The 25,682-nt window shown below is 40.3% G+C and overlaps 2 protein-coding genes and 1 long non-coding RNA gene across 9 annotated transcripts in view; 1 reads left to right on the top strand and 2 right to left on the bottom strand.

Annotated features, from left to right (window-relative positions):
• slc7a11 (solute carrier family 7 member 11) overlaps window positions 1–18,100 on the bottom strand; it is a 90,163-nt gene extending 72,063 nt beyond the window's left edge. Inside the window, exon 1 of one of the 3 annotated variants that reach the window (XM_088431483.1) lies at window positions 17,656–18,100. In XM_088431483.1, the coding sequence (XP_088287609.1) occupies window positions 17,656–18,019 (364 nt within the window). In that variant the 5' untranslated portion in view covers window positions 18,020–18,100. The remainder of the gene's footprint in view (window positions 1–17,655) is intronic. The other 2 variants (XM_088431484.1, XM_088431487.1) reach the window with 2 other exon arrangements.
• LOC148414185 (uncharacterized) overlaps window positions 16,323–25,682 on the top strand; it is a 25,988-nt gene continuing 16,628 nt past the window's right edge. Inside the window, exon 1 of one of the 3 annotated variants that reach the window (XR_015867607.1) lies at window positions 16,323–16,370. This is a non-coding gene — a long non-coding RNA (uncharacterized LOC148414185). The remainder of the gene's footprint in view (window positions 16,371–25,682) is intronic. The other 2 variants (XR_015867609.1, XR_015867608.1) reach the window with 2 other exon arrangements.
• elf2a (E74-like factor 2a (ets domain transcription factor)) overlaps window positions 21,430–25,682 on the bottom strand; it is a 24,132-nt gene continuing 19,879 nt past the window's right edge. For all 3 annotated transcript variants that reach the window (XM_088431481.1, XM_088431482.1, XM_088431480.1), the window contains one exon: window positions 21,430–25,677. In XM_088431481.1, coding sequence (XP_088287607.1) covers window positions 25,173–25,677 — 505 coding nt within the window. In that variant the 3' untranslated portion in view covers window positions 21,430–25,172. The remainder of the gene's footprint in view (window positions 25,678–25,682) is intronic.

The following is a 25,682-nucleotide window of genomic DNA, read 5'->3' as shown; positions in this document are numbered from 1 at the left end:
TCAGCTCCCTAGAGTTTACTTTTAATGCTTTCTATATGTTGTGAAATGCTTTGGATGTAAAGATCAAAGGATTAGAGAAAACACTGTACAAGGTGTAAAACTCCACATAAAGCTTTATGGCACTTTGACCAGGCCTACTAAAAATGAAACGATTTGACATCATTCACAACATCATTATATGTTTTCAACATTTATGTGTTTTCTCTGGTAAAGAGGCACCTTTAACATGTGCTGGGAGTGTCATGGATGAGGTGGGACAAATACTAGCTCCACCACATCACCTCACCACCATTCTATATGATAGTTATTTACCATCCTCCCGGTCCATATTCTGGATTCTTAGATGAATTCCCTGAACTTATGGCTGATTTAATAACTCATGCAGATAATATGGGCGACTTCAATATTCATATGAACTCCCTATTGGAGCCACCTACTGTAGCATTTCAATCAATAATTGATGCATTTGGTTTTGCACAAATAATAGAAGTAGCGACACACCGGAATGGCAATATCTTAGATTTAGTGTTAACCTGTGGCCTAACTGCCTCAAATGTCACAATTTTGCCATATATTAACTCTATGCCTAATCATTATCTTATAACATTCGAAGTCCTAGCTCAGTGTGGTCTTATTGACCACAACCAAGGCTTTAAGAGACGTGATATAAACTTATCAACCACAGCGGCACTTTCTGAAGCACTGCTTTTCACAACAGCTGCATTTCCGTCTTTCATTGGTTCAGTCGAAAAGCTCACAAACAATTTTAATATGGTTATTTTAAATTTCCTAAACTCTATAGCACCGTTAAGACTTAGCACTCGTCCGAAGCGGCACACTCCGTGGTTTACAGATGAAATGCGCACTTTTAAATTGTTAAGTAGAAAACTTGAGCGTAAATGGCATAAAAACAAACTCGAGGTTTTCCGTCAGGCCTGGTGCGATAGCTTGCTGAAATATTAAGAGGCTCTTAGGTTAGCTGAAAGTAATTACTTTTCCAAAATGATTGGCCTTAATAAATACAACCCCAAATATGTATTTGATACAGTAGCAAAGCTAACGCAACAGCAGCAGATTAATCAGTTCCCTGCATTCAGCACACAATTTCATGCAATTCTTTACTCAGCGGATTCATCTAATAAAGGACAAAATAAAAAGGCAGCACTATCTACCCTCTCGGGTTCTGTGATTGCTGATGCTAATTTGGACAATCAAGTTCATGAAAGTCTGGTAACCCTGTCCCAGTTTGATTTTGTATCCCTGGAGTGTCTTACACACATGGTCAATGCAGCAAAACCGACATCCTGCATGCTCGACCCACTTCCAGGCAAACTCGTTAAATACTTAGTCCCGATCTTAGGATCAGGGACGTGCGGTCAGGGGAGGCAGGTGAGGCTCTGCCTCTGCCTTGTCATCATGACAAGAAAAAAAAAAGAACAATAACATTAAATATGTATTTATATTTGTCCACTGACGTTTATGTATGACTAATTTCAAACATTTTGTCTCATTAAAATCGTTGAAATTGCCTATTTCCTATTCAAATACAGGGATGAAATGAAAGGTGAGGCAGCAACAAGTCAAGCTTCACCTCTGAATGCGCAATCATCACAAACTGGGTTGATACGTGCAACTGGCGCTTGCTGCTTGCCGTATATCTGCATGTAGCCATTATAATGTTTGCAGATACGTTTTTTTTTCCTGATTTTTCACAGTCTCACTAATGTCTTTAACCATTAAAGTTTCATGTTTGTGAGTGACATATTTAGTTTTGCAGATGGGAAATAAAACCGCAGTGAACAGGCACATGGTGAGGCAGATAGTTCTCTCCCGCAATGAAGAGGGCGTACATGAGCAAATGGGTACTTGTTGCGCTGTTCTTCTACGCAGAGGCACCAGGCGAGTCAAGTGCTATTGGTTTTGTATTTTGCGACATCAGACTACCAAAATGGAAGAGGATTATATATCCAAGCTTCAAAATTTCTCAAAATTGGACTTTTGGAGACAATTGGAGTCAAAAGTGGATGTGATCAACACAGGTAGACCAACGCCAGAGCTAAAAGGTTTGCTTCAAACTACGGGACAGAAGATAATGCGCTCTTTTCAAACGGAGTGGTACACCCTCAAAGAATGGCTATGTGGTTGTTGTTCGAAAAAACGTCTTTACTGCTTTCCCTGCCGTTTGTTGTCAACTTGTGACAATGTCTGGACTAACACGGGATATTGCGCATGGACTTCATCTACAAATAAAGGTAAGACACATACAGTTTTAATTTCAATCTTAGAAAAAAGAGATTAGACTAAGAATAATACAATTGAATATATATAACCCTGGAGAACCCACGGGGTCACATCTAAATTCTGGCCTTGAGTTAAATATTCTTTGTTTTTTTTTCTCATGATTTTCGTTAAGTAATCTGTATTAAATTGATTTAAATGTCAGAATAAAAGTTTGAAATACAACTGAATATTTCACTGAAGGTCAAAATTGAAATCTGTGGTTTTGTACACCATTCTATACTCTCATTTATGTTGTATGGATTATAGTGATGGAATAATTGTATATATGTATATATGTTATCAAACAAAAACACTTTGCTTGCACACCTCTTAACCCACTCACACACACATGAACACACAGATATACACATACACACACTCACACTACAGACATGAACAACTCCTTATATGGTATTTTTTTTAAACTTGTAACCGCCTTCTTTGTCATCTTTGGAAAAAAACTAGGAGGAGAGCCCGAGAACACTGGAAGACCCTGGTGCTCTCTCCCTCTTTTGCAAAAGATCGTGTTTGACTCAGAGATTTGGCTTTTCTCCAGTCTCTCATTATTCATAACTCTGACAATAGAATTACAACGGCCAACACATTAGTGATGCGCCGGTCAGTGGGTTACGTGCCGTGCGGGGAAAGAAATTCTAAATTCTCATTTGATCTCGGTTCAGGTTGGGGCTGGTCAGTTTTTCAACGAAATGCAGGTTGAAATGATGCTGCTTATTATGAACATTATTTCTGTGCATTTTACTCTTGTGCGTCAGGCCGGGTTCGAAAAATAGAGGCAGCCTCGCGGGGCCTGTAATACTTTGCCATACATGCGGGCCCCGCGTGTTGAAACTATCCTGACCCGAGCATCACTACAACACATGAAGGGAACCAGTTTTATATATTTGTAAATCTGACACTAAAGGAGTCAGTGCCTCACCAACCATGAACTTCACCGCACGTCACTGCTTAGGATCATCTGTCTTGAATATTATCAATCTGTTGCTCTCTTCCGGCATTGTACCTGAAGCTTTTAAGACAGCCCTCATTCAACCATTACTTGAGAAACCTCACAGAAATCATGAAAATCTCTCTAATTATAGACCAGTGTCACATCTTCCTTTTATTGTGAAAATTCTTGAGCAAGTTATACCACAACAGCTTAACGATTTCATGACTGATAACAATAGATTTGAACTATTTCAGTCAGGACTTAGGGCCAACCATTCAACTGAGACAGCCCTTGTAAAATTGACGAAGGATCTTCTGTAAGCCATGGATTCCAACATCTCATCAATGTTATCATTGCTTGACCTTAGCACCGCATTTGACACTATTGATCATCGTATTCTGATAGAACGTCTTAAATCATGCGTTGGTATCTTGGGATCAGCACTTTCTTTGTTCAAATCTTACATCCTAGGAAGGACGCATAGTGTCTCTTATGGCAATGCGATCTCTGAATCTTTCTCCGTCTCTTGTGGTGTCCCGCAGGGGTCAGTACTTGGTCCCTTTCTGTTGACTATACTTACTGGCGATATTATACGCAAACATGCTATTAGTTTTCATTGCTATTCTGATGATACCCAACTATACATGCCTTTAGAAATAACAGATCCATGCAAGTGCAATAAACTGGAGGCCTGCCTTGCAGAGATTAAACAATAGATGTCTTAGAATTTTCTGCTTCTTAACCCGAGTAAGACAGAGATGTTAATTATTGGCCCTGCTCATCAACAGCACTTGATTAAGAATACCACTTTGAACCTGAACTATTGCCCAAAGTAGTTCTGCAAAAAAATTTGACTCAACTTTTCAGACACATTAAAAATTCAAGAACAGTGTTTTTTCACCTTTGCAATATCGCTAAAATTCACCCTGTTCTGTCTCCTAGCAATGCTGAAACATTCATTCATGCTTTTGTTACGTTGCACCTTGACTATTGTAACGTTTTGTTTTCTGGGCTTCCCATGCCCTGCGTCAAAAGCCCGCAGTCTGTACAAAATGCAGCAGCGAGACTCTTGACAAGGACGAGAAAGTTTGATCATATTACTTCAATACTAGCTGATCTGCATTGGCTTCCAATACACTTGAGATGTGATTTTAAGGTGTTGTTAATTACATATACAATTTTACACGGTTTAACTCCTTCCTATCTCGTCAGCCTAGCATCACCATATGTTCCGTCCCGACAATTTCGGTCACAAAATGTCGGTTTGTTACGGACCCCGCGGGCGAAAAAGAAGTCTGCGGGAACAAGGGCCTTTTCCATTCGCACACCAGTACTATGGAATGCCCTACCTATGGAAGTTTGCGCAGCCACCTCAGTAGAAATCTTTAAAATCCCGATTAAAAACACAATTATACTCACAAGCATTAAGTTAATGGGCCTGTCTGGAGCTTTCTTCTTCTTTTTCCTGCCCCCTTCTAGCGAGATGGTGAAGGATGACTTGACCTCCCTCATTTGACCCTGCACTGATCGCCCATCGCGGGTTAAGAGATTGACCATCTGCGGTTGGCTGTACTGTGGGAAGGTTTCGTCCCATTGGTTTTGCCTGCTGTCAAGACATCATTGCGCTATATAGCACAATATGTTTTCTGTAATCTATATTTTGTATCTTTATTTGTCTGTATTGTGTATCTGCATTTGTCTGTATTTGGTACATGCAGCATCCACTTCAACCTGTGCGCCTGGAAGAGGGCTCCTCCCACGAGTGGTCCCTTCTGAAGGTTTCTGATTTTCCCCAAATTGGGGTTTTTACATTTTTACTTCCCCTTCTGGGAGCTTTGACAGGGGATGCTGTTGTGTAGCTTACACCGAAAAGATGTCTCTGTATGACTTCTTTTTTCAAAAGAAGTCTTGACATGACCTGTGAAGCCCTTTGAGACTACGGTTATTTAGGGCAATCAATAAAATTCGATTGATTGATTGATCAACGTCTTCATCCTTGTCAACATTGCTTATAGCTGGGTGGGATTGCACAACCAAAGTATATGTCGTTGTTGAAAAAAAAGAAAATTGCCAAGTATATACCTTAACTTAAATGTTTCTTTATGGAATGAAGAAAGAATACTTAACTAGAAGTACAGTGTATACAGAATGCGTGATATGTGTTCCTGATGGAGTTTGCAGGAACTTTGTCTTGTGAATTCCTTTCTGACCTTTGTTTATTGACATGGGATTTAATTAGCATCCACATTTCAGTGCCAAACAGGAAAAAACAAACACCAAATGAGCTATAGTCTATCCTAAAAATGAGCATTGGCACCTCGGCAGGATGTGATGGCAATCACAGCTCTGCCGAAGCACCTCCTGAGTGCGCTGGAAGTGGTAAAACAACACTGCCTCTTAATTAAAGAAGGAGACTACTGTATTGTGGAGCTGGAGAGGGGGGTTGACAAATTGACTGATATTTCCACGCTAACAATGTGGTGATCCTCAGCTTAAAAATTGACACTTGCTTCATAACCATTGTATGAACCATTGTTCATTGTTTAGACTACCTCCCATGATGCAAAGTTTTTGCTACGCATTGTGAGACTTGTAGTAGACAAAAGGCTTCGATCCAAGAACGAAATGTTGTGGGAAAGCTTTTAGTTTGCTGCAGGGAAGCATTTTACTTTATTCAACGCATAACTTTATATCTGCATATTCCTGGCTGTGAAATCTGCAGCATTGAATAGCTGTTAAGGTTTTTTTTCCTCCCAAAATGAGAATTATTCAAAACGAAACAGCCTTGGAACATATGTATATATGTAAATATACATAACCACATTTTGAGGGATTAAAAGTAAAGCTATATTTATATTTAGTGATGCAATTAGATATTGGCCCTTTCATTGTAACCCAGGGGTTAATGACATCAGATTAAACCATTGGTGTACTTCTCATTTTCGACATCACTGCATAGTTCCCAGGGGAAAAAAAAAAAAAGAAATTTGAGATCTCAAATGTGTCTCATTTACCTCTCCGAGACAACAATGTAACTGGTATGAGATGAAAACAATATTTGTGTAAGTGTCAATCTGGTTTAAGGATGAACCACAGTACTCCGCTAGTGGCTCTAAGAAAGGGGTCACCAACCTTTTTTAAACCGAGAGCTACTTCTTTGGTACTGAGTAATACGAAGGGCTACCAGTTTATGTGAAGACCATGATCATGTTGATTGATTTCTTACAATAATTAAGAAAGAGCTGTAAATATGTAAATCAAGTCTAATATATAATATATAAGTCATATATGCATAATTGTTGGTAAAATTCCTAGAAAATCACAATGTTCTATCACTTGTAAACTATTTGCAGAAAAGGTCTGCGGGCTACTCATGTGATACTCGGCTAGCCAGTGCGCGCAGGCACCACATTGGTGACCCCTGTTCTAAGCACTGCTTTCAATAATACCTTAGCACATTTTAACAAACAGACTCAGAAACATGGCGGGTATCTCTGGCAGTGCTTTTGACTGGTTTTATTCCGATCTCACAGACCTATGTTTCTTTGGAAATATGGATGCATGTTTCTCCAGAGTCCATGAAATTGAATATGGGCCATACCCTAACCCTATCCTTAAACCCACCCTAACCCTAACCCTAAAGCCAAGGCTCAATTTTAGTCCAAATACTTTTAACCCTTGCAATATGTGAACACCTCGGGCATCTTTTTTAATTCAGAGCTTAGTTTAATTTCTCATATTAAAACTACGACAAAATTTTTTTTATTTTACTTGCTTAGGAAAACTTGTCATTGAGATGATTGTAATGTTCTGCTCTGTGGTCTTTCGAATAACAGCATTTCAATCTTATAACGATTCCATAATCCAGCTACATCTGTGCTGACGAGGACTAGGGGGTGGGGACATATTACACTTTTTTTAAAATTGCTTCATTGGCTCATGTGTTTCAGAATTGATTTAAAGTATATTTTATTAGTTTTGATGTGTTCAAAGCATCTTGAGCCATCTTATTTAGCTGATATATATTTATCATATCAATCCTCGCAGATTTTGAGGCCCCCTGCCGCCGACCCTTTAACCAAGTGTTCCAAGAGTAAGAAATAAAACCCATGGGAAGGCTGCATTCAGTCATTATAGCTTGTAGCTCTAGAACTCTCTGACAGATGTCAGGTCTGCAGACATGATTGATATATTTAAAAAGAGGGTGGGGACATGCACCTATCTGGCTTTACTTTTTGTTTTGTTTTTTTAACTTTTTTATTGGATTTTTTTTTTACCTTCAGGTTTTCTATTTGATATTTTTAGCTTATAGCTATAATTTTCTTAAGAAGGCAAAACAATGTCATCATTGTATTCCTACTGTATGTGTAAACAAACATTTTATTTTGATATAACATAAAGATGATCAGTCTGCTTTCATTGAGGTCTATAGAAATTAGAGAAAAATTACTCAGATTCAGAAGATTAAAATGAAAGGTAAAAAAATCAGGTAAAGATAGTACCTTTGAATTAAGACAAAGGCAAAATGATGGGGGTTTGACATACAATTCAGATCAATATTTGCAGGGCTGTATTAAATACAAACTCCGAGTTTAAAAGTGTACCTGGGGGCTGAAGAACACTCCCGGGATCCGCTCGACAAGTTGAGGCTGGAGAAATACCATTATAGCAACTTTGGAGACAGTTAAAATGTACTTATAGACGCAACCTAAGGGAAAATAGAGAGCCACACAATTATCTGGAGAGTGTGAGGCTGGGGAATGTAGCAGCAAGAACAGTAAAGGTATTTTTGAATTAGATTATATTCAACTTTATTGTCATTACACATGTATAAATACAGGTATCAAAATGTAGTTTGTTACCTAATCAGAAGTGCAAGGAGGAGCAGGTGCGAAATATATACAATATATACAGTATAGACAGGATGATTGATTTGAATTTGTAACAAAGTATAAACAAATATACAGTAGAGCTATTAGAATATATATAATGTGTTATGACCAGTATACAGGTGTTCTATCAGTTTGCTGTCAGTATAATAGAATATATGATTGCTAAGCAGTATACAGGTGTGCTATTAGTATATAAATAAACAAATATTATTATACGTATGAACAATATGTACAAGATATGTTATTTCGGCACGGGCATAGAGTTCAGGAGGGGAACAGCTGTTGGTAAGAAGCTGTTCCTGTACCTGCTGGTTCTAGTTCGGAGGCTCCTGAAGCGCGTCTTGGAGGGGAGGAGTTGGAAGAGTCTATGGTTGGGATGTGAGGGGTCCTTTAGGTTGCTGCAAGACCTGCGTAGGCATCGCTTCCTCTGGAAATCCTCAATGGCAGGTAGTGGGGTCCCTGTGATGCATTGGGCTGTTTTCATTACCCTTTGTAGTGCCGCACGCTCAGCGACAGAGCAGTTCCCATACCAGGCTGTGATACAGTTGGTTGATGCTTTCAATCGCACACTGGTAGAAGTTGTTCAGGATGTCAGTAGACAGGCTGTTCATTTTTAGGGTCCTTAGGAAAAAAGAGTCGTTGGTGAGCCTTCTTGACCAAGCTGGAGGTGTTAGTAGTCCAGGAGAGATTCTCGGCGATGTGAATCCCCAGGAACTTAGAGCTGGAGGCACGTTCAACTGCTATGCCATTGATGTGGATAGGGTATGTTTGTGTCATTCCTCTTCCTGAAGTCCACAATGAGCCACAATGAGCTTCTTGGTTTTGCTGGTGTTGAGGAGCAGATTGTTGTCAGGGCACCATGCAGCTAGGTGCTGAACCTTTGCTCTGTAGTATGACTCATCGCTGTTGGTGATGAGTCCGATCACTGTGGTGTCATTTGCAAACTTGACGATGGAGTTGGATCCATACACAGGCTTGCAGTCATGGGTGAAGAGGGAGTACAGGAACGGCACGCAGCCCTGTGGCACGCCGGTGTTCAGTGTGATGGTGGTGGAAAGGTTGTGGCCAGACTTGACATGCTGGAGTCTATTGGTTTGAAATTCCAGAATCCAGTTCCAGAGGGGGGTACTAATTCCGAGATCCCCAAGTTTGGCGATTAACTTAGAGGGGACAACAGTGTTGAATGCTGAACTGAAATCAACAAGCAGTACGTATGCACGTATGTGTTCTTTTTTTCCAGGTGGGAGAGCACCGAGTGCACTGCTGTTGATACAGCATCCTCTGTGCTCCTATTGCTTCGGTAAGCAAATTGCAGGGTATCTGCACATATCTTAGCAGCAAATTTAAAGACTTATAAGACCTTTTCAAGTCCTCTGAGAGGAAAACTTAAGACCTAATGCCGACAGAAAAAAACCCAAAACATACACACAGAGAGCACCACAGGTGTGTGGTGAGGCTGAACAGCTCATCAGGGAGCTTAAGACTCGTCAGATGGACACAAATCAGGAGCTGATTTTCCATCCTGATGTGGTTAAGTGGATGTATAAACTGTATATCTACATTTATTTCAGGTAATTTCTAGATTTTGGGCCCACATAGGAATAAAAAACAGACATAGAACAGTCCTAAAACATTAATCCCTATCCTTTTTCTAAGTGATGAATAAATGCAAGTATATTCAATAATCTATGTATAGAGGGTTTTCACTGACGTCACATTGTGAGGAGTAAACCGGATGCACCGCCATTATGGAGGTACTCGACAAACGGAGTGCAATGCCATCATGTCAATCTTGGACAGATTAAATAAAATTATCAATGTCAAAAAAAAAAACCTTAGCAAAGCCTGTCGCCGATGCAAAGGCATACATTCACTCAGAACACTAGAGAAGGCCCGGTATGTGGAAAAAATCAAAGTTTATTGGGGGTGTAGATCCATATGAGTTGGCTGACTCATGTTGGATAAACCACGATCTGGCTATTCTTCCCACAATTACATATCCAGATATAGTTAACTACTTGGTTTTTTTTTCACCGAGCGCATACACAGAGCCGAACATCTTAAACCCTACAAAGGTTTGGAGGCTTACAACCAGATGGCGTGTGGATGGGTGAGGGAGACGCAACATTTTCAGAAGAGTCAGAACAACTTAACTTATTTATGCAACATGTGGTAGCTTGATAATAAGAATTATGGCAATGTTTACTTATGTCATACCTAAGTCCCTTATATTAAAATAAGCAAACAGACAGAAAAACACCACAAACAATAAACATTTTTACAAGTTACTGTTAAAACGTCATCATTGCATTACAAACTTTATTAGTTGCTTGCAATCAATATTTTCCTAACTGAAAAAAAAAATGAGCGGAACAAATTCGGATGTTGTCCGGATTTTCTCCTCTCAGATCCTGGTTGAGCTTTGTCAACCAAAGGCGTCTCCTTTCCTCCGATAATTTCTGGCATTCCTCTACCCGATTTTTGATCACTTTTGGAAGCCTGTAATAGTCTAAATGTTTTTCTTGATCTGCCCGATTTGAGCAACCCGAAACACGGCAATAATTGACCATTTTTCCTAACGATGTTGCAGATATATGTAGTTCCCATGCAGTGTTATGGTACCGAGTAACTCCAAGATGGCGGCTTCCGGGTTTATGACACAGCTGATGACGCGCCGTGAAAAACATCTATAGACCTACAGGATTATGACCTGTTTGGCTTTATTGAAAATAGAGGAAAAAGTGATTCTACTTATTTTCTAAAATTGTTAATGTTTTTGTCAAAATATCACATTCATTGTTCCAAATTTATTGGAAGGAAACCTTGTTTTAATGTATTTTGTAATGAGGTCAAACACTACATCCTTTTAATTAGAGATTCAGACAACAAAAAGGCTCAAAAAACAGAGATTTGTAAAAAGTTCAAATTGTTTATATAGTTTGTTTGTACCTCTAGCATATTTATACTTGCACTAGACTCCAACGATTCACACTATTCTGTTTACACTGTTAACAAGCACCTTAAGTATACTTCTGTACTGGACTTATGTGTATCTTGTGTATTTTATTTCTCATATTTTATATCTCGACTTGAGGATACTGCTGGAAATGTGAATTTCCCTACGGGGATGAATAAAGTATCTATCTATCTATCTATCTATCTATCTATCTATTCATTTTATTCTTTATTTTTTGATTGTGGTTTATGAGGATTAATGTTAATGTTGATATTATTTTATTATTGATACTGTTTAAGATGTTCTATTGATATTTGTATATCATTCAGAGTGATCATTTTGTACGTACTGCATTTGTTTTAGATATGTTGCAAAAAAAATACTGGATTATGACCAAGACAGTTGTTAAAAAGAGATATTCTTTTATTATTCACCTTGCTTCATGAACGTGTTCTACTTTCATCAGCCATTCCCAATACCTCTCGTCCTCCAACCGTCACTAAACACACACTTTCCCATCGCGTATCAACTCTCACTCTGCTGCTTGAAACTAGGCTACCCAATCGTAATGCATTGCATTCCTCTTCAGTCACTAAATGATGCAAGTTGCAAACACGTAGCTCGAGGTGCTGCCTCCTGACGGTGTGGTGGTTAAAATGAAAATTAAGCACGAGACCAGACGGATCGGGAAGACGTGAAATTTAAGACCTTAACTCTAAAATTCAAGACATTTTAAGACCTTGAAAGTCAAAATACATATTTCAGACTTTTTAAGACTTTTTCAGGACCCGCGGGGACCCTGAAATTAATGTGGGTCCAGTGTGGAGGGCAGACCGCTTTTGAGGTGTGCCAGAACCAGGCGCTCAAAGCACTTCATGACAATGGTTGTCAGTGCTACAGCTCGGTAGTCATTTAGGCATGATGGAGAGGAGTGTTTCAATACTGGTACTATGGAGGTGGTTTTGAAGCGTGCTGGTACAACTGCCTGGGCCAGGGACAGGTTGAAGATGTCAGTGAAGACACCAGCGAGCTGCACATCACACGCTCTGAGCACACATCCAGGAATGCCGTCAAGGCCAGCAGCCTTGCATGAGTTGATTCTGCTCAGTGCATTTTCAACATCTGTGGGTGTGAGTGTGAAGGTTTGTTGGTCAAGAATGTATTCCGTTTTTGCAGCCTTTTCCAAGTTGTCCTTGTAAAAACGAGCATCAAAGTCATTCATTAAAGGATGCAGTCATCACAGTCAGCGAGGAATTGCTGGTCTTACAATCCGTGATGGTCTGTATGCACTGCCACATGCGTCAGGTGTCAGAATGAGCAAGGTGCTCCTCCACCTTCAGCTTGTGTTCATGCTTGGCCTTTTTGATGGCCCTCTAGATTGAATCTGGACAAGCTGTATGCCTGAGTGTCACGCAATCTGAATGCACGGTCCTGTGCCTTCAGCAGCAGACACACTTCTCTGTTCATCCTTGGCTTCTGATTAAGCTACATGGTTATCTGTTTCTCCGTAGTAACGCTGTCAATTGTGCTGTTGATGTTCTCCAGTACTGAGTGGGTGTAGGAGTCAATGTCTGTGTGCAAGAAACGGGTAGCCTGAGAGGCAAATCTGCTCCACTTCGTGTCCGTAAACCTGTCCTGGAGTGTAGGGTCCACACCCTCTGGCCACACTTTGATGGTTTTCACTGATGGCTTCACACGGCTAATTAGTGGTGTGTACTTCGGGGTGAGAAACAAAGAAAGGTGGTCAGACTGTCCCAGGTGGGGGAGGGGTGTTGCCATGTAGGCTCCAGCAATGTTTGTATACACGTGGTTCAAAGTTTTATCTGCTCTGGTGCTGCAGGAGACATGCTGATTAAATTTTGGAAACACTGACTTGAGTGATTAAAGTCACCCGTCGCAATAAATGCAAAATTTGAGTGAGCAGTTTGCTGCTTGCTAATAGCTGAATGTAGTTCAGACATGGCAGATTTAGCATCAGCATCCAGGGGGTATAACCAGCTATTATGATTGCAGCAGTGAACTCCCGAGATAAATAGAAGGGTCTACACTTAACCATGATAAACCCGAGGTTAGCGGATCAGTTCCGTTCAACAATGACAGGGTCCGTGCACCAAGCTTTGTAAATATAAATGCACAAACCTCCACCTCTTGTCTTCCCGTAGCATGTAGGAACCAGCTAGCCCAGGGGTGTCCAAACTTTTTGCAAAGAGGGCCAGATTTGGTAAGGTGAAAATGTGTGGGGGCCGACTATTTAGCCTGACATTCTTTGAACCATTAACATTAAATACAAATTAACTTTTTGGGATTTTTTTAAATTACAAATGGCATACTTTTACTTTTACATTTTTTTTTACATTTAGATTTTTACCGAAATCACAAACCACAAAAAATTAAGAAAACTATAAAGGATATCTAAGTTCATGTGAAACATTACATATTATTCACTATTATATGCTCACTGTAGGAAAAGTGCTGAAAACAAAACAATGATCACTGCATATTCAAACTGTGATTTTGACCATCACAAAAAAATTAATTAACTGAGATTTAAGAATTTATTCAACTCAGAGGACTTAACAAAGGTCTTGCCTGCACTAATGTGAAGGGTGATACTGGGATCTTGACTGCAGTATGTAGACCATGTCTGGCTCAAGAGCAGTGGTTTTAATGCGCAAGACGTCACGCAGGTGAGAGTCACTCAGTCTCGTCCTCATGCGGCTCTTGTTAATGTTCATAACGGAGAATGTCTTCTCGCACATGTATGTGGAGCCAAAGAAGCTCAGCATTTTCTTAGCAAATGTCCGAATTGCTTGGAACCTGCCTTCATCCAGCTGGCGGTAGAAGTTGACAAGAGGGAGCTGTTGGTGCCGACTGCGATGCTCGGCGTCACACTGCAGCTCAATGAGCTCCAGTTGCAGGTGGTCTGGAGCGTCATCAGGGTCCACGGAGAAAGGAGAGGAAAAAAGCGTGATCTCCTTTTCAATAGCTGCAAAGTCCCGAAAGCGCTGCTGAAACTCCTCAACCAGAGATGAGATGTCTGCTGCATACTTTGTCATTTGCGCACTGATATTGATCTGTGGGAAACTGGTCACAATTTCCTGCAGCGACGGGAAATGTGCGGTATTGGGCTGCGCCTGTGACAGGTGTCTTTGGAAAAGTAGCAGCTTGGTCCGAAAGGCTTTGATGTGTGAATACAGTTGGCTTACCACTGCATTTTGCCCTTGAAGGTTTGTGTTCAGCGCATTCAGATGTCGCGTTATGTCAACTAAAAATCCCAAATCAGCCAGCCAAACAGGATCATTTAATTGTGGCATGGGTTGTCCCTTTTTAGTCCAGAATTGTCCAATTTCCTCCCTGAGAGAGAAGAAGCGCTGCAGCGCAGACCCCCGACTGAGCCACCTTACGTCGGTGTGATACAAAACATCTCCGTATTCAGCCTGAATGTCGAGAAGAAACTGTTGAAACTGGCGGTGGCACAGCGCTTTGGAGCGAATATAATTAATAGTCTTTATCACCGGTTTCATAACATTATCATATTTCATATATTTGGCACAGAGAACTTCTTGATGAATAATGCAGTGGAGTTTAATAGCGCTGCCTCCTTCTTCGCTGACTTTATTACAGACAAGGCTTGATAATCCACTCCGCTCGCCAGCCATGGCAGGTGCGCCGTCCGTAATAATCCCGGTGACTTTATTCCACTGTAGTTTCATGTCATCTACGGTGGAACAAACAGAAACAAATAAATCCGTTCCTCTTGTTTGGCCCTTCAGACTCTGGAGGTCCAGAAGCTCTTCACTCACGTTCATGTCATTGTCCACTCCTCTTAAAAAGATCAGTAACTGAGCCGTGTTGGACGCATCCGTGCTTTCATCGCATGCTAACAAGAAAAAGTCAAACTCAGTTCCTTTTGCCTCTAACTGTCTCTTAATATCTAATGAAACGTCTTCAATTCTCCGTACCACAGTATTACGAGCCAGGCAAATATTGGCAAACTCTTGCTTCTTCGCGGGACAAATTTTCTCAACCATTTTCATTACACAGTCTTTAATAAATTCACCCTCAGTGAAAGGTTTGCAGTGCTTTGCAATCAGCGTTGCCACTTCGTAGCTTGCCTTTGTGGCATTTTCATTTGACTCACGGACTCTTGTGAAAAAGCTTTGCTGTGCCGTTAAAACAGCTTCCAGTTGCTTCACTTTTTCACCGCGTTTGTTCCCAGTTAGCTTGTCGTAGCTAGCATGTTTCGTCTGGTAGTGCCTCTTGATGTTGAATTCCTTGAAAACAGCCAGAGTCTCTTGGCAAATTAGGCAGACACAGTTGTTTTGTATTTCAGTGAAAAAATACTCAAATTTCCACTTGTCCTGGAAGCGGCGGCCCTCGCGGTCAACTTTCCTTTTTTTGTTTACAGACGCCATGTTAGAAATGGGCCAGGCTGAAACGATCACGCAAGGTCAAGGTCACGGCGGCCAGAGTGCGGCCACAGGGCTACTGCCATCTTCTGGTGAAATGAAAAATATGAAAAATAGCTTTTTGTACACATGTATTTTATACTGTGGTCAACAGTGCTGGCGGGCCGCATATTATTGATTTCATGATAGAGGCCGTGTAATGAATGATTATTTATGTACAACTGTGCATGTGCAATAATAATTGAGTTGTATTAGAATGATTATTTATGTACAACTGTGCATGTGTAATAATTATTGAGTTGTATTAGTTACAATCAATGGGTTTGACGATCAACTAGTGTGGTCTCTGACTGATCGATTGTTCATGTCTGCTAGACAGGAAGAACGCGGAAACTCACGGCCAGATGCCTCATTCTTGCTTGAGCTACGAAAGAGGAGGCATCTGTGTTCGTGTGTTCATTTGTTTCATTCTTATCCAGGTATGAAACTATCTTTGAAAACATTCATTGACCTGAAGAAGTGTGGAGAGAAGAGAAAGAAAAAGTTCGTTTTGAATTACAGCAACGTTTTGAGTGTGTTCGAATCGTTTTTTTTGTACTTGGCGCCATGTCGGCCGAAATCGCCCTCAGCGACCATAACGTGTGAACGGACATTTTGTGAACAGAAAGTTGAAGTCAGATTGATGTTTATTATCTAAAATATTGTTCCTTTAAAGATACAGTAGGTTGCCCAGGTTAATACTGTTTAGTTTTGTGTTTGTATTCTGTGTACTGAAGTTTGTTTTGTAACAATTCTTATATCCAGTGGATAAAAGTCATTCTTGCTTGAGCTACAAAAGAGGAGGCATCTGTGTTCGTGTGTTCATTTGTTTCATTCTTATCCAGGCTGTAACAGCCGCGGGCCGGTAAAAATTTGCCCACGGGCCGCAATTGGCCCGGGGGCCGGACTTTGGACATGTCTGAGCTAGCCCAATTGTCAGGTACACCATTGTGTAGCCAAGTCTCCGTAAAAATCATTATATTGCAGTTTGTCAATGTCCTGTTGTTATCCACAGTCGAAGCTCATCCATTTTGTTCACCAGCGACCGCATATTGGCCAGGAATATGCTGGGTAGAGAAAGCCGGTGAGGTGTTCGCTTTAGCGTAGCTCTGGTCCCTCCGCGTGTTCCTTGCCTTTGTTTACGGCCGTGACGCCCCCTGCGAGCATTTCCGGTCGCCCGCATCATATCGGTTGTTTTCTGGAGCTCTGGGATGAGCAGTAGATCGTCGATAAAAGAGTTGGAACTTTGTTTTCTAATCTCAAAAAGCTCTTGCCGTGTGTTAAATAAGGGTGCAGGCTGTTCTGTATGAACAGACCCAAAACAAATAGGTATAATACTGCAAACTTGCAAAAACTGATCAGACGCTGGACCTCGCATTCGCACGTGCCACCATCTTGCAGCATTTAAGATTGAATTTTGTCCATCTGTAGTATGGCCAATCATAAATCTTACATTACTTCTAAATGTGTGCAGTTTTCAACCAACGACTGATGTAACACATCCAGTTAAGTAATCAGATTAGATCACTTTACTGATATGAACTTTTAGTTACTTTAATGTATATAGGTAACATGCATATACCGGAAGGAGCACAGACTATTACACCATATAGTAACACTTAGATGCCTGCAGGAGGGGTTAGTAAAAAATAATTCAGTGTTGAATTAAAAGCACAGATTGTTTCCCCGCCCATAGGCTCACCACCTGTGGGAGGGGCCAAAGTGTTTGGGTGTGGAGAGCTGGGAAGAGAGGGGACCTTGGCGCTCCGATCCCCAGCTACAGAAGCAAAATCACATGTACATTAAACGGTGAAGCAGCAGTCGGGAAAAGCCCCTGCATTAAACTGCAAAGGATCTGACAAACTGAAATAAACACTAGAATTTAGCTGGAAACGTCCTACTTGATTTGATTTAGTCATCTCCAAAAAGTGAAGTGACTGGATAAAATCTAGCCCCCGTGCCTCAAGTTTGACACTTGACCTAGCATAAGAGGTCCATTTCATGTACTATGATCAGAAGCTTTTTTTCATTGTCAACTTGTGTAGGAGGGCATTTGGCAATTGTTGGTCAATTGCAAACTTTGCTCCTACCATGACACATGGAAAAGATGAAGCATGTTTACAAACTCACCAAACAGTGATAGCACACCGCAAGCGATCCACACAATCAGAGACATTCCAACACTGCCTGAGTGTTTTAGAATTCCTTTTGGAGAGATGAAAATCCCAGCTCCAATGATGGTCCCAACAATGACTGAAATTCCAGAAAGCAATGTCACCTTCTTCCCCAGTTCCACTTTTTTGTTTTTCTTTCCCAGAGGTTCACCGGTAAGCGTTTCATGTCCATTTGCGGCTACTTCAAAGTATGACCTTCTTGTCATCATTAAATTCAGAGATACACGCTCTGAGAAATCAGCAAAGTAATTATTGTCGCAAGTTGAGGTCGGAGCCAATCTGCCTTTGAGAGATCTGAGCCAATCTACCTTTGAGACCATGCAGTTGCAAAACCGCAGATAAATTCCATTGAAGTTGGGGGTGGTTCTTCCCTCCAGCTCTCTCTCTTAACCCTCCTTCTTTTTTCTGGTACCGTTTTGTCATTCATGCCAACTCGCGTTCCCCATGTGGCCTCTGAGGCCTGCTTGTTTTCTCTTGAGTTTTATTAAAGGGGAAGTCAACCCAATGTGTACAAACGTTATATAGATATTTTGACTCAACTTGAGCTTTTTAATGTTTTTGATGTGTGATATCAAACGAAAAGCATTAAAAAACGCAAGGAGGCTTAAATATTGCATAGATTGTCAAAATATTATGACTTTCAATATGCCACACTGTCACCCCTTCTAAATGCTTGCAAACAGAAGGTTGAGAGGTATACTCTATAGGTGTCAAATTAGGCCCATGTGGGCGTCATTTTCTGTTTCATCATGCATGTTCCCCAATTTTTACGTTAATCCTATCAACAGCAACTCACGAACGGGGTGCAACATAAGTTTTTGTGTTGACACTCAAAAACCACGTGTGGTACTAGCAGCCAACTTATGTCATTTGCAAGCCTTTCAATTACTTCAATGATTGGCTTAGCCCGGACTACCATGATGCAAAAGTCTTCAAAAGTCATAATACTCTAATGCTGGCATAATAAATATTCCTATTTAAGTTTCATAAATATAGAAATATATAGCATATTTTCTTTTGCTGTTATCCCATTTTTACCATTTTTGTACTTAAACATTGTGTGTCCACCCCCCCAAAAAAAAAAAAAAAAAAAAAAAAAAAAATATATATATATATATATATATATATATATATATATATATATATATATATATTCAGTGGGCCCCCGTGTTTCGAACTTAATCCGTTCAGCGGCTATGCTCGTAACTCGAATTGCTCGTATGACGGGCAATCCAAACCTATGTTAATTAGTGAATGCGTGCAACGCGTGCAAAAACCTTAGGTAAAAACATCACGACTTCATACACATATTAAAAATTAGTAATCTACTGTACAGTTAAATTAAATAAAAAATATACAAAGGAAAAATGACATTTACCTTTGGGGCGACGTGACTTGAGCTGGTGGTGGGTGGAGGCGGAGGGGAGCAGAGACGAACCCGCAGAATTTATTTATTTATTTTCTTAATTCGAGAACTTTTCTCAAACGAGAATATATCACCGGTGATTTCCTTCTCTTTAATCCATAATAGAAGAAGCCTCTCCATTTTGTTGTTGACCGAGGTCCGTCTCCTGGCAAGGAAAGTCTTCCCCTTAAAAGACTTGCTTGCTATCATAGCTTCCTTGTTGATTGATTGATATCTAGGCTACATATTGCCGAGCAGTTACTGCCATACTCACTAGCAAGGTTAACTATGCATGCGCCTCCTTCGTATTTTTTACTATCTTCTGCTTCGTTTCTATTGAAATCATCCTCTTACTTCTTCCTTTACCGCCACTTGCAATTTTAGAAGCCATGTCTAACAGATAAAAGTTTGCAAAGTCTTCACAACACACCGACCAGCTGTGCCATCAAGCTAGATGAAGGCGTTCGGCCAATAGCATATCAGCACACACACCGTATTTTACCGACTATAAGCTGCACCGGTATCTAAATCGCAGCAGCAAAATATGAGCAAAAAAATATATACTGTATATATTTTTGTCGAGGATAAACTGCACTGGACTATAAGCCGCAGGTAATCACATACTTCCGCAAAAAAGATGGTACATGGAAGTTTTTTTTTTTGTTTGTTCGTTTTTTCATTTTTTTGTAATAGTCTGACAACAGCAACCTCCTATCTTTAACAGACTGAACATGCCTGCATGTTTAGTCCCAACAGATTTATTGAAAATGGATGGATATACACGAACAGAATACTGTTAGTTAATTAGCAGTTCAAAATTGAAATATACTTTAATGGAATTTTTTTTTAGCTTCCTTTGTTTGATAGATTATTTTAGTGAACATAAAAAGACACTGTACATAATTCATATGTACAATCATAAATACATAAATAAAATCATATATACTGTCAACTGTATTTAACATTTACATGTCACAAAGTCAACCAAAATTTTTTACATTCCCTTATTCAATTTAGACATACATTTGTTTAATAATATATTTTTAAAACTCTTTGAGCACAACCATTGATTATCATTTCAGTTCTATTTCATAGTTGTTCCCTAAATTGAAATCTCGAACGGATGCACACATTTGCTTGCTTGTGGCTAGGAAAAAAAATAAATTATAAATAACAGAGAAGCCGCACTGGATTATAAGCCGCAGGGCTCAAATCATGAGGAAAAAGTTGTGGCTTATAGTCTGAAAAATACGGTATACAAATGTAAATGTATGGATAGGGCTGAACATTTAGAGGGATTGTATATATATTCACGAACACACCACCCAGAGGCGACAGGGTCGGATGAAGTGGTTCATTTTACTGAGGGTTGCTGCTAAAAACATTAAAAAAAAAAAATATATATATATATATATATATATATATATATATATATATATATATATATATATATATATATATACATACAGGGTGACAAAAGAAAACCGGGCCCCAACTCTAATTAGGCCCCGTTTCTTAGTGTTTTGTCGAATGTAATGAAACTTCGGTCATAACTAGTTTATTATATTCAAAACATCACATCAAAACACTAGGGTCTTTGGCTTTTTTTTTCTCCGTTCAACAGCATATGTTCTAGATGGCCTCCATTTAGCTCCGTGCAGCACGAAGTTGTCCATGACCTTCTTACAGACTGAATTGGTAATAGCTCTCATCTCCTCCTTGATGGCTTTCTTGAGTTCCGTGATGGTTCTGGGTTTCCCTGCGTAGACTCTGTCCTTAAGATAGCCCCAAAGAGAAAAATCTGGAGGGCTTAGGTCCGGGCTATGGGGTGCCCAATCAAAATCAGTCTTGAGACTGATCACTCGGCCTCCGAAGTTCTCTTCCAGCCAATCTCGGGACAGGTTTGAGGTGTGAGAACTTGCTGGAACTAGAACTTGCTCATGAGCGATGGGTAGATGGTCTGGACAACTTCGTGCTGCGCCTCAAGGAATGCACGGAGCTAAATGGAAGCCATCTAGAACATATGCTGTAGAACAGAGAAAAAAAGGCCAAAGACCCTAGTGTTTTGATGTGATGTTTTGAATATAATAAACTAGTTATGACCAAAGTTTTATTTCATTCAGACAAAACACTAAGAAACGGGGCCTAATTAGAGTTGGGGCCCGTTTTTTTTGGGTCACCCTGTATATGTATATGTATATACACGGTGTGTGTGTGTGTGTGTGTATATATATATATATATATATATATATATATATAAATAAAACGGTTGGATTTTTATGTGGACTCGTCCCGTCACGAACACACCACCCAGAGGCGACAGGGTTGGATGACGTGGTTCATTTTACTGAGGCTGCTGCTGCTAAAAACCTCATCATCCTTCTCACTATGTATGTAATATCAACTGCGGCCAAAAGCGGCGCCAAAAAAACAAAGCTCAAGCACAAACGTATGAACTGTCAAACTAAATAATTTCCAAAACATAATTTCGCGTGCAGCCCACGCGGCCCGGTACCAGTGGTTGGGAGCCGGTGCTGTACAGTATGCCCCTGAAAGTATTTTATCAGAGCATGAGTGCAACAAATTCTTGCCAGGCTACAAAATATCAGACGGACGACGAACTGCCTGCCACATCAGGCAAAAATATGGGAATCACCGGTTTCGGAGAATGTTCATTCAGTTTTTTGCAGAAAAAATGCAGACATGTTACTGGAGTCAATTCAAATTCCAACTTTGTTGCTTTTAGAAACCCTTAAAGAAAAGAAGAAAAAAAAAGTGTCGCTAACAGTTAACTGTTTCGACCAAGAAGATGAGAATGTAATGATTCCCAAAAGGCAAAATATGAAATCATGAAGGGACGGGGCGGGGGGCACAACTTCTTCTGATCAAGTGTACTCTTTATTAGTCTAGATAACTCTTGCTCTGATTGTGTTTATTAGATACATGGATTGGAGCATTGTAATCGAGCATTTTTTTCCAAATTCCACAAATGTTTTCTATTTAGGATAGGCTCAACTTTTTTTTTTTTGGCATTTTTACGTTTCCGTTGGTCTACCAGTATGCTTAAGAATCTTCATGTTTGTTTCTACTTGGTCAAGATTTTAGAGACAACTGACTTAATTTGAAACATTTTCTGTAACATTGTGCGGTAATTTGGCTTCTTTAAGAAGTTTGATTATCCTCTGCTTCGTTTTGCATTTCATCTTGGTGCCATGATTGACTTGATGCAATAGCTCTCCTACGTGCAATTGCTCATGTTTAACTGCAAACTAATGAGCAGATCTAACCAAATGCAAGTGCTAATTTTAGGTATGAAAAAAAAAATCACTTGATCTAATGCATAATGTTTCTTTATGCTTGAACGATAAATGCAACCAGTATTACTGATTTTTTTCTTTATTTTTTTTTTGTGCCACTTCAAAATAGAAATTGGCCATCTGAAATTGTGGTTTTGTATCATGTCTGTAATCTGCTTTTATTTCTACAAAAGTAATCAACTCTAATGAGCATTCAACTGAGACTGTTGATTCCATCTTTTGTGCCAGGGTTTGTATGTTAAAATGACATGTTTTGAATGTGCAAAAAATGTCAAAAACTCCCCAAATTTTAAAAATTGTTGCAAGGTAAATGTGGAAATTATTTTTCACATTAAAGCCATGAAACAAATTTTGTTGTATAATTTGCCGCTGACAGAATCTCACAAATCTCTCTTATAGCATATTTTTTTTAGTAAAGTTGATAGTTGAAGAAATAAAACTATACTATGTATGTGTGTAAGCACAAATCTATTACAGTGGGCCCCCGTGTTACGAACTTAATCCATTCAGCGGCTACGCTCGTAACTTGAACTGCTCGTATGACCGGCAATCCAAACCTATGTTAATTAGTGAATGCGTGCAACGCGTGCAAAAACCTTAGGTAAAAACAGCACGACTTTATACACATATTAAAAATGAGTAACATAATCTACTGTACAGTTAAATTAAATAACATATACAAAGGAAAAATGACATTTACCTTTGGGGCAACGTGACTTGAGCTGGGTGGAGGCGGAGGGGAGAGGAGACCAACCCGCATAATTTATTTATTTTCTTAAACGGGAACTTTTCTCAAACTAGAACATATCACCGGCGATTTCCTTCTCTTTAAACCATAATAGAAGAAGCCTCTCCATTTTGTTGTTGATCGAGGTCCGTCCACCGGCAAGGAAAGTCTTGCCCTTAGATTGCCGAGCGGTTACGGCCATACTCACGAGCAAGGTTAACCATGCGTGCGCCTCCTTCGTATTTTTTTTTTTTATTATCTCCTGCTTTGTTTCTATTGTCATCATCCTCTTACTTCTTCCTTTACCCCCACTAGCAATTTTAGAAGCCATGTCTAACAGATAAAGTTTGCAAAGTCTTAACAACATTCCTTCCTTCCGTTTTTGACTGATTTTCTCTCCTTCTTTCCGTCCCGACCAGCAGTGCCATCAAGCTAGATGAAGGCGTTCGACCAATAGCATATCGGCATCTCCGTGACTGACACTGTGACTGAATCAGTGACTGTGACATTGTAAGAGCAATAGCATATCAGCGTTTCCGTGTCATGCGTGAGCAGATGATTTCGTTGAAGTAGTAAAACGATGTCAATTGTACGTACACATTGACTGGCAACGCGTGGTTAAATCAGAGATAAAACCATCACGTATTACACACACATTTGTCATTAGTACCATAACCTACTGTGTAGTTAATTTAATTAACATGGATACACAAAGGAAAAATGACATTTTCCTCTGGGGCGACGTGATTTGAGCTGAGTGGAGATGGAGGTGAGCAGAGACCAACCCGCAGAATTTATTTATTTTCTTAAACAAGAACTTTTCTCAAACTAAAACATATCACCGGCGATTGCCTTCTCTTTAATCCATAATAGAAGAAGCCTCTCCATTTTGTTGTCGAGCGAGGTCCGTCCCCCGGCAAAGAAAGTCTTGCCCTTAGAAGATTGCAGAGTGGTTCCGTCCATACTCACGAGCAAGGTTAAACTATGCATGCGCCTCCTTCGTATTTTTTTTTTTTTTTAATTATCTCCTGCTTGGTTTCTAGTGTCAACATCCCCTTACTTCTTCCTTTACCGCCACTTGCAATTTTAGAAGCCGTGTCTAACAGATAATGTTTGCAGTCTTCACAACATTCCTTCCTTCCGTTTTTCACTCATTTTCTCTCCTTCCTTCCGTTCCGACCAGCTGTGCCATCAAGCTATATAAAGGCGTTCGGCCAATAGCATATCGGCATTTCTGTGATTGACGTGTAGCCGGCCAATAGCATCTCAGTGAGTGAGACCGAGACCGTGACCTTAATCGACCAATAGCATATCGGCATCTCCGTGACTGACACCGTGACTGAGACAGTGACTGTGACATTGTAAGAGCAGTAGCATTCACCGTTGCCGTGACAAGCGTCGTCTATTGATTTTGTTGACGCAGCAAAGCGAAAATATCTGAACTAATACAATGGCCGGCATGTCAAATTGTTCGTAAGACGAAAGGTTTGCACGTAAGTGGGGGACGTAAGCGAGGGACAAAAAACTCCGTGGTCCACGCTCGTAAGTCAAAATGTCGTAAAAGAGGGTGTTCGTAAACCAGGGGCCGACTGTATATCTTTTACTTAAATTGCAGTAAAAAAAATGCAGAGTTTATAACAGTGCAGGAGGACAGAAATTTTCAGACAAGAACAAAGATGTGAAACAAGACATCAACCAATCAAATGCAGTCCAATAGAAGAAAACATATTAGCCGTGTATCAAAATGCTCTGTACATTTCCATTTACAACTTCTTTTTCATTGAATCGATATACTGTTTGACTGCAAATGTTATTTGCTTCAATTGCAATCTGAGGTTGCCCATCTTTCTTTGTTCACATGCCAGTTTTATTCCTTTTCATTTTATCCAGCGTAAGAGCAGTTTGTTTCATTCGAAGAAAAGTGCTCCGTAGGTGGGTCGGAACATGTGCTTGAAATGGCTGGCCTTCCTCCAGCCTTTAGTCTGCCATTAGCCCCAAACACATCCCAACTGAAGTTTGACTTCTCAGGAAGCCGGGCTTTCTTCTAGCGCCACAGCTTGACTGGCGAGAGATGGGATTTCCGATTGGGCTGCTTGTAGCTGACTGCTTTCCTTTCGCTGGGTGGGACTTTGGACATGAATAGAGACTTGCGGTTTAGCTAGGATGAGCTGTGGCACTGTAGCGCCCACTGTGAGATGGACATTAGGGGATGTCGCTGGCTTTGTGACAGCCTGTGCCAGATGCGTAGTGACAGGCTTGGCTTGTACCAGCTGGTTCACTTGGCCTGACTGATTCGCCTGTATGAGCGTGGCAAGTTGATTGGCTGGGATGGTGATGATTGTTATTTTCTCACCTACTTTGGAACCGGATGGCAGCATGGTGGGTAGGGTCTGGATGACTAACTTTGGTGGTGCACTAGCGCTAGCTACTGTAACTGGGGCTCCTGCAGAGTTGCGCAGGACAGGGGAAGAGTTTAATGAAACTTGACCAAGAGAGTTAGTCATCACCACAGGCATGGCACGGATGGGCCTGTC

This window comes from Hippichthys cyanospilos, chromosome 13, assembly GCF_059441005.1.
Source record: "Hippichthys cyanospilos isolate Australia breed blue-spotted pipefish chromosome 13, RoL_Hcya_1.0, whole genome shotgun sequence".
NCBI lineage: Eukaryota > Metazoa > Chordata > Actinopteri > Syngnathiformes > Syngnathidae > Hippichthys > Hippichthys cyanospilos.
Note: the sequence above shows the minus strand (reverse complement) of the source record. Positions and strands in the feature narration are given on the sequence as shown.